The 13,526-nt window shown below is 46.3% G+C and overlaps 1 protein-coding gene across 1 annotated transcript in view; it reads left to right on the top strand.

Moving 5' to 3' along the window:
- Window positions 1-13,526, top strand: part of CELF6 (CUGBP Elav-like family member 6) — a 28,048-nt gene that overhangs the window by 6,028 nt on the left and 8,494 nt on the right. Inside the window, exon 3 of the mRNA XM_065942058.1 lies at window positions 7,881-7,929. Within this exon, the coding sequence (XP_065798130.1) occupies window positions 7,881-7,929 (49 nt within the window). The remainder of the gene's footprint in view (window positions 1-7,880; window positions 7,930-13,526) is intronic.

Here is a 13,526-nt window from a genome sequence, read left to right as displayed (position 1 = left end):
TTGGGCAATTCTTTACTGCTCTAAGCCTAGGCTTTCCTCCTCTGTGAAACTGAGCATGTAGGGTTGTTATAATAATTAAATAAACTAAGTCATATAAAGTGCTTAGCACAAATCTTGGCAGACAGTAAGTATTCAGTACAGGTTAGCTGATGGAAGTAGTAGTAACAGCAGCATTACTAGGAGTGATAGTAGAAGTCATTATGCACCCACCATTGGGAGTAAATAAATGACTTCTGTCACTAGAATTAAGAGTCAGTGAGACAAGTGATAAGACTCCATATATGGGAAACATCATGGTAAAGGTTCAGAGGCAAGAGGAACAGATGGGTGTGAAATGGGGCTGGGAGTGTAGAGGAGGGTCCCCACATGAGCACGGGCCAGACCAGAGAGAAGATCCACAGAGGGCAATGGTTGAAGGGAAAACTTTGAGTCCCAGGGTGAAGGGTTTGCACTTTATCCTGAAAGCTAACGAAAGGCACTGAAAAAACTTAAGATGAAATCTGGGAGAACAAATCCTCCCCCAGGGACTTCCCTGGTGGTCCAGTGGCTAAGACTCTGTGCTCCCAATGCAGGGGATCCAGCAGAGGAATGTATATGGAAGATATGGTACATATATACAATGGAATGTTACTCAGCCATGAAAAAGAATGAAATAATGCCATTTGCAGCAACATGGATGGACCTAGAGATTACCACATACAGTGAGTGAAGTAAGTCAGACAGAGGAGAAATATCATATGACATTCCACATATGGTGGAATCTAACATGAAATGATACAAATGAACCTACAAAATAGAAAGAGACAAACTTAGAAAATGAACTTACGGTTGCCTGGGGAAAGGGATAGTTGGGGACACACTACTATATTCAAAACGGATAATCAACAAGGACCTATTGTATAGCAAAAACAAAAAAACAAAAAAACGCAGGGCATCTGGGTTTGATCCCTGGTTGAGGGAACTATTGGGCTTCCCAGGTGGCACGAGTGGTAAAGAACCCACCTGCCAATGCAGGAGCTGTCAGACACTCTGGTTCAATCCCTGGGTTGGGAAGATCCCCTGGAGGAAGGCCTGGCAACCCACTCCAGTATTCTTGTCTGGAGAATTGAATGGACAGAGGAGTCTGGTGGGCTATGGTCCATAGGATCACAAAGAGTCGGATACAACTAAAGCAACTTAGCATGCACATGCATGCAGGAAACTAGATTCTGAATGCAACAACTAAGAATCCGTATGCTGCAACTAAAGATCCTGCATGCTGCAGCTAAAACCTGGTGCAGCCAAATAAATAAATAATAAAAAAAATCCCCTCCTCAACCAGCCACAGGGCTCCACAATTGAAGGGGTACCTGGTGGACTCTATCAGGCTGAGGGCACCTAAGATAAGGACAGTGAAGCGCTATACTTCAAGGGTAATTTCTGGGAAGGAAAAGAGAAATAATAACTAATATGTATTGATAGCGACAGTGTTCCTAGCACTTGACACGTTCAAAGTCATTTAATCCTCTATGAAAAAGGTATTGCTAATGGCATTCACATTTTATAGATGAGGAAATTGAGTCATGGAGAATAAGTGACCTGCCCAAGGTCAGGTAGTTACTGATGGGAAGATCAGGGCTTTGAGCCTAGGCAGTCAAGCTCCAGAACTCATTCACTTAGCCACTGCACCTGAGTCAGGCTGACAGCAGACAGAGGTCAAAGGTTCTAGAGCAGATGATGACTGGGTATACCTGGCCCCTCTGACCCTTTCATCCTCAGCCTTCCAACATGGCCTGACTTCCTCTGATACTGCCAGGATTGGCTTGATTCACCCTCCTCAGCTTAACAAAGTGAAAATTAATATTTAATTATTCTCCTAAATGAAAATCAATGGCCTTGTTGGCCAGCCCCAGCATTGGCCGAGCCATCCATCTTTCCTCGGGGCCTGCCAGGGGCAGCAGCAGCTTTAGTCACCTGGCCTTGGGCCCACCAGCATGGAGGGGGAAGGTGCCCAGATCTGTGTAGGCTCAGGGTCCTGCGCACATCTGCCACCTGCTGGAGAAGCAGAGACAAGACTTCAATCTGGACTTCTACTGGAGACAGTCACAGCTGTCACTGTGGGGTTAGGAAAAGCTGGGTCAAACTCAAAGAGAAAGCCTGAATCCCTAGGAGAAATTTCATGGTGTCTGCCCAACTGGTACCTCCCCCGGCCCCTCTCTACCAGCTCCCTGCTAATTTCTATCACCTATTAAAGCTTGGCTCCCAAATCAGGACTCCCTTCAGACCTCAGTGGTTGTCCCAGCTTCTGCAGCCTCTTCCTCAGGAAGCTGGAGCGGCTTCTTTCAGACTCACTTCAAGCTCCAGAATCCACCTGGAGAAAGTGAGGCCCGACCTCAGCCCTGCCTTCCGGGATTCAGAAGGCGCCCCCTCCCTCATTTGTTTCTCTTCAAGCTCATGATCTCCTTTTCCCTGGGCAACCACCCCTTCAAACACTGAGTACACTTGCTTTTGCAGGTTTTGTCCTGCACAAAAGAGCTTGAGTGAAAAAGGCGAACAGGGGCTGTAGTCTAGCCTTGCTCTGTTGACCCAGCCATGCTCATGACCATAGGACTGTGTCAGCCCAGAAGAAGGGGCACATTCTTCCTAATCTGTCCACAGCATCTAATTTGCCTGTATCTCACACAGATGCACCGTATGTGCTAGCTCCTGCTCATTGTGTGAGCTGGCACCTTTGCCTTCAAGGAGCTAGCAGCCCAGAAATAACCCACCTAAAGGCACCTCAGTGGGGTTTACCTCTGGGCACATAAAAGAGGCATCAGGAGTGGAGAGGGAGGAGATGCTATCTGAGCTGAATCATGATCATCACATTTGAGGGCCTAGAAACCTAAAAGACAAAGGCCACTTCTGGAACCCTGGGGACAGTGTGAGAACTGGCAGGGAAGATGTCCAGTGGAGATGGCTAAGGCTCCAACTGAATGGAGAGGATCACATGTACAGGACCATAGGGGAGGCAGGACTAACATGTTTGGGCTCCCAGTCTTAGGACTTGGCTTTATTGGAGGCTTACAGTGGGGAACTGTGGGTGCATTTGGAGCAGGAAAGAGTGAGGGGCTGGTATCAAAAGATCACTCTGGCTATGGTGTGAGGCTGGCGTGGAGAGGAAGCACTGCTGGAGGCAGGTGACCCTCTGGACACTGTTGCTTGAGTGCAGGTGAATATGACACTGGCCTGGAGCTGGGGGTGAGGCAAGGATGGAGAGGAGAGGATGGACCTGTGATCTACTCAGAAAAACCATACAGACCCTAGAACGAATGGGACTCGGGAGTGGACTGAACTAGAGGAAGGGGGTCAGGTGGAACAAAGTGCTGACAGCGTTGGTTTCCTTTTTATCTGCTCAACTCTCTCTTGCACCCATGACACCTCTCTAAGACCCACCAGGAGCCCCTTCTTTGGGGAGGTTCCAATAAACATTCTACCCACAGTGAGGGGAAGGGGCTGAGGGCATCATGAGTGCCGAGTGGAGGGAACAGTTAGCATCAGGACAGAAGAGTCTGAAGAAGGCGATGCAGAGCCCAAAGGCAGGAACTGTAGGCAAGTCAAGCAGAGAGGAGTAAGGTATGGCCTTCCTTGCTGCTCACAGGGGCAGAAGGATCAGGACCCAGTATGTGTCTGTGCTGCTGCTGACCTTCTCCATTCCATGGCCTGGAGTAGGTTGTTCTCTCCTTTTTCTGACATACTCTCCCTTGACTTCCCCTCCAGGGCTAGGTCCTGAAGCAGACATAGGCCTGGATTTGGGAAACTTTGGGGAACAAGTGATCAGTCAAGGGCAAGAGCTCCCCTGAGCTCCCACGACAAGTGCTTGGCCAAGGAGGCAATGCCTTCTTTTCTTCAAAGGGGAATCGTGGGTACTTCACCCCACTCCCACATCCCTCCCCTGGCTGTGGAAGGAATAAGGCAGGGTAGGGTTGCCCAGGTAACTCATGTGGGCAACTCTCTATCTCCTTCAGTCACAGACAACATACCCGAATCCCGGATGCCCTCCCCAACCACTTGCCAGTGGAGACTGAAGGTCAGAGCCTAGGGGAGCATTCCTTTTCCCAACTCAGTCATCACCATCTTGGGCTCCTCCCCTGCACCTCCTACCTGCCAAACTACCAACTTCCCCAACACCTAAGCCAGAAACCTAAGTCAGTCAGAAATTCCTCCTCTCCCTCATTCCCCATATCCAATACAACTTTAGTCCAATTCATTCTTCCTCAACATTTCTTGAATCTGTCCATTTCCTTCTGCCCTGATCCAGGTCACCTTCAACCCTTACCTGTATCACTGATCTTCCTCCCTCTAATCTTTCCCTTTCCAATCCTTTCTCTGCATAATGACAGCTCATGGGGTCCTTCATAAGACAGATTCTTCCCCTGCTTCCCTGGATCTCTGCTGCCCTTGAAATACAACAAACTTCCTCATCATAGTTTTCACAACCTGCCCCAATTTGGCTTCTTCCGACTTTTCAATTTCATATCCTTCCATTTAAAACAGACACACAAAACAAACAAAAAACATATTACATCTGGTGCATCTACTAAGATCTAGCTGTTGTCACTTTCACCACACCCCTTCATGAGTCCCCTTTGACTAATGTGGCTACTGAGGCTCAGAGACCTTTAAGTAAATTGTACTGATGAAACCAGAATCTAAATCCACATCTATCTGACTGGGAGAAATTTGTACTACTCTAGCCCCCTAGTGGCTCAGCTGGTAAAGAATCCGCCTGCAACGTGGGAGACCTGGGTTCAATCCCTGGGTTGCGAAGATGCCCTGAAGAAGGGAAAGGCTACCCGCTCCAGTATTCTGGCCTGGAGAATTCCATGGACTGTATAGTCCATGGGGTCACAAAGAGTTGGACACAACTGAGCAACGTTCACTCACTAGCCCCCTCAATGTCAGGCGCCAACCTGAGAACCCTTGCTCCTTCAGACTTGCATCTCCGTCTCCATGCCCCAGCCATCTGGAATGTGCAGCCTCTCCCTGCCCTCCCATGATGGCCCAGTGACCCCCGTGCTGCAAGACCCAGCTCAAACCCTGCCTGCTCCACAAAGCCGTCCCTGAGCCAGCCTCTCCAGCTGGACTCAGCCTCTCCCACAGCACTTCACCTTGCACTCCTCCCCTTCCTGGTCTCTCTGGGCCTCATTTGTGTTCATGTCTTCAGAACAGAGTTGAGCAACTCAAGGGAAAATCATGGACTTCAGTGTCAGACAGACCTTGGCAAATCCCAGCTCAACCACCATGTGATCTCGGACAAGTGATTTAGCTTCCCCCAGGCTCATGTTTCTCATCTGTAACATGGGAACAATGGCATTCTCTAGTAGAGTGTTTGGAAGGAATTTAGAGACAGTGTATATAAAGTGCCCCAGGAACGGCCTGGCACACAGTGGGCTCTTGGGAAATGGTGGCATTATTTTCCCCTTTAAGGACAGGGTCCCAGAGTCATCGCTGTCTCCCCTGAAGGGCCCAGCTCAGGGCTCTTCAGAGTTCTAGGAATACTGACAACATGGCTGAGTGGTGGGAAGTCAAGGTGCCCAACTTCTGAGAGCTGGACTCTGCCAGGTCCACATGGGATGTTTATGTACCACCTAATGCCCACTCTCCATCAAAGAGTGCTGCAGTGGGGGAGGGGGGAAGGGACATCCTCCAGAGCCCCAGTGAGCTCCATCTCCCCAGAAACCCAGCCGGGGAGGCAGCTGCCATGGAAACTGCTGTCACATGTGCTCATCACTCTAGGCTCCAGAGAGAAATTCTTAGAATCTATTTAAGAACTAATAAAATAATGATGGTCTTGCTCACCCTCACTGCCCCCCACCCCAGGCTTCTCCCCTTCTGCCACACTCCACCCTCCCTCTCCTATGCTCCCTTCCTGACCCCTATTCCCTCAATTCCTTTTCATCTCCACCAGTATTTCTTTCCTTGACCCTTTGCAGGTCCGTCTCACTCTCTTATCATTTCTGTCTTCCTGTGTCTCTTCATCTCTCCCTGTGTCTCTGCTCTCCATGGCTCTGTCTCTTGGTCTCTCCTCCACAGTCACAGGTGGCCATGTCCAGGGAGGGGTCCTGTCCTCCCGGCCCCTGGTCCAGGCCAGTCCAGACCTGTCCAGCTCGCCCTGATCTGCTTGGATTGATCTGTCATCCCCTCTAGACTGTGGCCTGAGTCCTGTCGGTGTCTCGGCCCCCACCCACAACCTGGTCCACTGCAGGTGCTCCACCCCCAGCGGGTGGGTGTGTCACAGCGCATAGAACCTGAGTCCTGGGAGGGAGGGGGATTGTGCTGGTTCAGGCTTGGCTTGTTTTCCTTTCCTTTTTTTTTTTTTTTAAAGCCCTCTCCACTCCCCCTCCTCCAAATTTGATCCAAAGGAAATTGCTCAACTGTGACTGCCAGGGCGTTACCATGGTTACTGGGTAGCACTTGTGGCTATGGTAACAGGAAGCTGCCCGTTGTCTCGGCAACAAGCATACTGGTAGAGGATGAGGTGGCCCCTGATTGGTGCAGAAGCATTGCATTTCCTGAGGGGAGGGGGTCAGATCATCACCTTCTCAGGCCAGATGGGCATCAGTACCCCTTCCTCCACGAACAGGAAGGCTGCGGTTTATTCCTCCCAGCACTCAGCTGTCTGCCCCCCAACAATAATTCCTCACGTCCTACGCACCCAGCTCCTGGCAGTTTACAAAGACCTTTTGCGTCCCCATTATCTCATGTGATCCCCACAACACCCATGAGAGGAAGGTGAGATGGGGATTCAATCATGAATTCTCTCAGGGTGGTTGGGGGATGGGAGTGGGTGGGGTGAATATCGAAATCACCTGGGAGCATTTACCAATGATACAGTTCCCCCAACTTAAGAGTCTGATATGGTTCCCGGGTGATTCATATCTACCCCTGATCAGGGAACCCCTGAATTAGAAGGTGAAATTGGTTGGTGGGGGAGGGGAGGGAGGAAGGAGTCAAGCTGCTTCCCAGGTTTACAGCTTGGGTGACTGGAAGGATCAGGTCTGGGCAAAAAGATGAGCTCTGGTTTGGGTGTGTTCAGTGGAAGGTACCAGTGGACTTTATAGTCGGGGTGTCCAGCAAGCAGCTGGCCACAAGGGGCTCAAGCTCAGGTCGGAGGTCCAGGCTGGAGAGGCAGAGCTCTGAGTCATCCCTGTGGGGACAGGAGCAGAGGCTGTGGGTGTGGATGAGACTCTTCAGGATGAAAGGGAAGAGTGGGGTAAGTGGGGCCGAGGATGGTACCCTGGAGAACTCCAGCATCCTCAGGGGTAGGGGGTGCCCAGGGAGAGGACTGTGAGGGTGAGTGTAGACTATAGTGACATAGAAGCTTGTGGGAGGTTTTTCTCGTTTGAGAAGTTGAATCCGAGAGAGGATGTCTTACTCTAAGTCATACAAACCACTAAACGGCAGGGCTGGGGATAGACAACACTAAATCTTGATTCCCAGACTGTTTAAATGACACATAGAAATTATATCCTCAGTCTTAGACACAAAACACAAGTCTGCAGCATCAGTTCTACCCTGCTATCCAATTCTTCTCATCCAAAGGAAGTCCAGGAGCCAGAGGGACAGGCCTCATGTGGTCCGTGCCCAGAGCCCAAGGCAGGAGAATCTCTTTAGCCTCCACATTCCCTCCTCTACTTGCCCTGAGCTTCCTATGGCCTAATCCTCAGGCTTCAGCACCTTCTAAAGTCCTGTGTTTAAGGGAGGAATCTTGGAGAAAAACTATAATTCCTGTGTGAGAATGGTGGGGTTTAGAGTGGTGGGGTGAGGGCTTAGATCCTGAGAAGTCCAGGGGTGGAGAAGCCGGGGCCCCAGGGCCAGGCGGTCATGCTGATGGGGTGTGTTGGTCCGATGTCTTTCAGATGAATCGTCCTATCCAAGTGAAGCCGGCTGCCAGTGAGGGCCGAGGAGGTAACTTGCCTGCCTGACAAATCTCAGGGTATCATTCATGTTGGGGATGGTGGGCCCACTCCTGAAGTCAGGCTTACCCATGTTTTATTACTAGAGCCCCCGCCCCCACCTTAGATAAGGGGAACAAGTAGGGAGGGACCAGATTGCTGAGCCCCAGAAACAACTCAGCCATTCCAGATCAGACTGAGGAAGGATGGGGTCCCAGCATCCCCAGATCCAGAAGAGGCAAGAGATAGAGGCTGCACGTACAGGAAGGGAGTTCTTGCCACCTTGCCCCTGGAGAAAGCTCATTCCTGCTTTAACAGGTGGAGCTTCCAGATTTGTTTGAAGAACTAGGCTAGAGTTAGTCTCCTTTTCCAGATACTTCTGATTACAGAAAACCCAGTCCATTCTGGGTTGGAGCCACTCATATTCCTTCATTGCCTTAGGAAAAAGATGAGGCTGGTCAGACAGATTTTGCAGGCCATATTAAGAAATTTGACTCTATGTTGAGGACCATGGAAAGTCTTCAAAAGTGATTTTTTTTTTTTAGCTGCACTGCTTGATAGTGCAGAAAAAAACTAAAGCTCCTTAAGAACAGAGGGTTTGAGAGCCTGTGCTTTTTGACAACCAGACACCTTATGGCCAGCTTCTAAGCTGGAAAAGCAATACTAGCTTTTGGTGTCAGTTCTTGGTGTCTTTCTTGTCTTTGGGTGTTAAATCATTCCAAAATATCTGCCTGTAGCCCTCCCTGACATCTGCTGACTCTCTATGATCTCTGATTCTGGTCTCTGATTTCCTGATCTCTGATTCTCTGCTTCTGGTCAAGATACTACCATCCCACTTTGTCTTGAGAAGCTATTTCCAAGCTTCCTTCCTCCCCCTTCATCACACATCCTCCTTTTCCATCTCATTCTTTCCAGAGTGGTTTTTGAGAAATTCCAGGCTGCACACCAAACCTCTGGTTCACTTGTCCCAAGAATTTCTGCTTCTTGGGAAACTGTTAGGCATCATGGCCAATGTTGGCCATCTTCTCAGCCCTGCTCACAAACACTAGACAGTCCTACAGCTGAGAGGCCACCTGAGAGTATTTGAGTAAGCTAAGAAGCAGACAGGTTGGATTGTAGTTTGTTCAACCATCCAACCAATATCTTTTGAGTAACTTACTCCACATTAGGAATGCAAGGCAAACCTGCCTCCTGGCCTCACGGAGCTCTGGAGCTATAAGGGGATATAAACAGTAAAGGAAACTATTATCAGTGTGATCAGTGCTTTTGAAGTCCTGGGGGTTGTGGGGACACAAACATGGGGCATCTAACTTAGTCTAGAGGTCAAGGTGGGCTCCCAGAGGTAACAGTATTTAAACTGAGACCTCCAGGATGAACAAGAAGTAGCCAAATAGAAAAACAAGGAGCAAGGGAGCAAGGACGTCACGCAGAGGGAAGCACCTGTGCAGGGCTCAGAAGAACATGATGCAACTTGGAGTCTCGTTCAGGAACTGAATCCAGGACACTGGGGCCACACTTGTTGCTTGGAGTCTAACACATCTGACCAGGATGAGGGCCACTGCCCAAAGGAGACCTCCACACCAATAATGCTTCTGCTTAGCTTGGTCCAGATGTCTTGGTCATCTGGGCCCCTAGCAGTGGCATCAATGTGAGTTTTCTCATTTTCCTCCCCTTTTTTGTACAAGTTTTTCGGGTGTAATATCACTAACAAATTCTGTACATATGGCATTTCACCTCTATACCTGTTCAGATTCTGAGCAGCTCAAGAGAGCAGGAAAAGCAAATTTAGCTGAAAAGAGGTCTGCCTGGCAGTAGGATTCATAATTTTAAAAAGAAAAATAGTGAAAGTTTTAGCAACTCAATCATGTCCAATTCTTTGTGACTCCATAGACTGTAGCCCTTCAGGCTCCTCTGTCCATGGGGATTCTCCAGGTAAGGATACTGGCATGGGTAGCCATTCCCTTCTCCAGGGAATCATCCCCACCCAGAGGTCAAACTCAGGTCTCCTGCATTGCAGGAGGATTCTTTACCATCTGAGCCACCAGGGAAGCCCTTTAGTAGTCATGTATAACAGATATTTCTTGACAAGTGATGGCTTTTAAGGAGCATATTATCCAAAGCATAGATGCCTTTGGATAATCCTTCTTGCAGTTTTGGATGACCAGATCTCTCAATTCCTTCCTGCTCCCACTCAAAGTCACCAAATGTTCCCTGATACACATTTGGGAGAGAGAAGGCATATGTACTAAATCTTGCAGAACAGTTGGGTCTTTATAAATATCTTACTTTTCCAGTAAAATTGGAAAAGACCCTGACTCATTGGAAAAGACCCTGATGTTGGGAAAGACTGAAGACAGGAGGAGAAGGGGATGACAGAGGATGAGATGGTTGGATGGACATGGGTTTGAGCAAGCTTTGGGAGCTGGTGATGGACAGGGAAGCCTCATGCAGCAGTCCATGGGGTTGCAAAGAGTCAGACACGATTAAGTGACTGAACTGAAACTGAAGTATTTTACTACTAACTGATCCGTTAGATACTAATCAAAATATGCTCCTTCTCTTCAATGCTATTGTATATCTTTTCAGAAGCTCTCTGCTGAATTTTAGCACAAATTAATGTTTTAGAAACGCAATTTTTAAAATGGTATTGAATTTCATTTTGAAACGTAACATTTATACCAATGTAGGACAGCTTGTCCCATTAAAATCTTATCTCTGTGATCCCAAACATTCTATAAACCTTCAGAGTTAATGATCATGCCTGCCCTGATACAGGTAAGCCTGTGAGCTTGCATATTTTTAAATTATTCCTGAAATTAAATCCTTTGTATACAGAAGATTAATGACTTTTACAACTGACAAAAACACTGATATCAATGCAGACATAATCTAAGGGGTATCAAGGCAAATATAATCTTCCAAAACTTTGTCATTTTTTTCTGGAAGAGATTATTAGCTAATGCAAATGCTACAGGAGCCAGGTAAGTAACCCTAAATGGTTGAAATTGTAATGGTTTAATTAAAAATTTCCCCTTTAATATATTAAATGTTGGCAGCTAATTCTATTTTTGAAAGTGGACCAGCACCGTGACAGCCTAACCAAACCTATCAAGCTTGCTTCTTTGGCCCAAAGACTTCCATTTTCCCTTTGCCGTACAGGAGTATTCTACTATGTGCACAGGCATGAGCTTTTTCAAAAAAAAATAATCACTTCACATTCTATCTCTTGAATTTTGAAACCAACGCAACAGAGGAGTATTACTATTATTTTTAATCAATAGACATGAGGATTGTGTTTGAAATAACCTACATTTTACTTTATTTTTTTATAACTTCTATTGTGGGTCTGTTTTATTTTCACTTCCAGCCAGTGTTGTAGAAATCAGATTGTTAGCACAGTAGGGGAAAGCCTGAATAGAAGTAGAATTGTTTTCATTGAAAAAATGTTTAAAGCAAATTTATAAAACCTTTTTCATAATAGCTTGGAAAGATGCAGAGATGTTCTGTCTTCTTTCCACTATAACATTACCTACAACATCATTGTTCTTGAAACTACCCATTTGTTCTGAGACCAAACAGCTCCTTATGAATCTGAATGATCATAAGACTTTGTATAACCATGCTCTAGAGGTCACAGACCCATCTCATGAACTTAATTCTGGGGTCTTCTTCTTCCATGGCCATCTCTGGTAGCATTGCTGACACTTGGAGTAATCCAAGTCTTCATGGACTCCACTACAGCAGCATGTTAAAAAACTTTTTTGGCTACACCCCGCAGCATGTGGGATTGAACCCACATCCCCCTTCATTGGAAGGCACAGCCTTTTACAAATTTTTTTGGATTTATTAATTTATTTTTGGTTGTGCTGAGTCTTCATTGCTTTTCTGTAGTTGCAGCAAGTGAGGGCCACTCTCTAGGGCACAGGGTGCTCATTTCGGTACCTTCTCTTGTTGTGGAGCACAGGTTCTAGAGGGCACAGGCTCAGTAGTTGAGGGCTTAGTTGCTCTGCAGCATGTGGCAATCTTCCCTGACCAGGGATGAAACCTGTGTCTCCTGCATTGGTAGGCGGATTCTTTACCACTGAGCCACCAGGGACATCCCACAATAGCCTTTAAATGTATGCCAGCCCTATGTATATGTTTATACAAATATACATAGTTTAATGTATGCCAGTTCCCATAAATTCTGCAGCCAAGTTCCATACTATTCATTTACTCTGGAAGAGAAAAATGCATCTCCGGAGGCCGAGACCTTCTCTCTTACGGGAACCTGAAAGCCCAGGCTTTCTTACTTGCCTTCTGGCTCTCTTGAATCAGGATGAAGAAACAGTGGAGTCTCTGTTCTTTCTTGTTCTAAGTCCCTGTTTTTCAGGCCTCCTCCCTCACTGTATTTTTTTTAAGTGGGGGTAAAACAGACATAACATAATCTTTATTCTTTCTACCACTGTTAAGAATATAATTCAGTACTGTTAGCAACATTCACATTGCTGTGCAAAGTCCAGAACTTTTTCGTCGTATAAAACTCAGACTCTGTTCCCATCAAACATCAAGTTCCATTTCTCCCTCCCTCTAGCCCCTGGCAACCACAATTCTACTTTCTGTTTCTATGATTTTTACTAATCTAGATACCTCACATAAGTGAAATCATACAGTATTTGTCTTTCTGTGACTGGCTTATATCACCTAGAGTCTTCAGTTCTCATCCATGTTGCAGCATGTATCCGAATCCCTTTCCTTTAAAAAACTGAATAATATTCCATTCCACCACATTTTGCTTATCCATTCATTGGTTGATAGACATTTGAGTTGCTTCTACTTTTTGACCATTGTGGATAATGCTACAGCGAACATGAGTGTATAAATACCTCTTTGAGACTCTGCTTTCAATTTTTTGGGCATATACCCAGAACTGGTATTGCTAGGTAGTATGGTAATTCTATTTTTTAATTTTTTGAGGAATTGCCACATTGTTTTCCATAATGGCTGGACCATTTTACATTAGTGCACATATGTAAACAATAGTGCACCAGGGTCCCAATTTCTCCACATCCTTGCCAACATGTATCTTCTTCCTTTTTTTTTTTGCTTTTTTTAAATAACAGTTATCCTAATGGGTGTGAGTTGATACCTCATTGTGGTTTTGATTTGCACTTTCCTAACTATTAGTGGTGTTGGGCATCTTTTCACATACTTGCTAGCCATTGTATATCTTCTTTGAAGAAATGTCTACTCAGATCTTTTGCTCATTTTTTAAACTGAATTATTTTGTTATCATTGAATCATGGGAACTCTTTGTAAATTCTGGATCTTAAACTCTTACCAGATATATGGTTTGCAAATATTTTCTCTCATTCTGTAGGTTGCTTCTTCACCCTGTGTCTTTTGATGGAGTGTTTAAAATTTGACATAGTCCAAAATTTCTATTCTTGTTTTTGTTGCCTGTGCTTTTGGTGTTATATTCAAGAAATCATTGCCAAATGCAAGGTCATGAAGGTTTCCCCCTGTTTCTTCCAGGAGTTTAATCGTTTTAGCCTTTATGTTCATCTCTTTGATTCATTTTCATTTAATTTTTGTATACAGTGCAAGATAAGGGTCCAACTTCATTCCTTT

This window comes from Muntiacus reevesi, chromosome 7 (assembly GCF_963930625.1).
Source record: "Muntiacus reevesi chromosome 7, mMunRee1.1, whole genome shotgun sequence".
In the NCBI taxonomy this organism is placed as follows: domain Eukaryota; kingdom Metazoa; phylum Chordata; class Mammalia; order Artiodactyla; family Cervidae; genus Muntiacus; species Muntiacus reevesi.
This window is presented reverse-complemented; position numbering and strand designations above follow the sequence as displayed.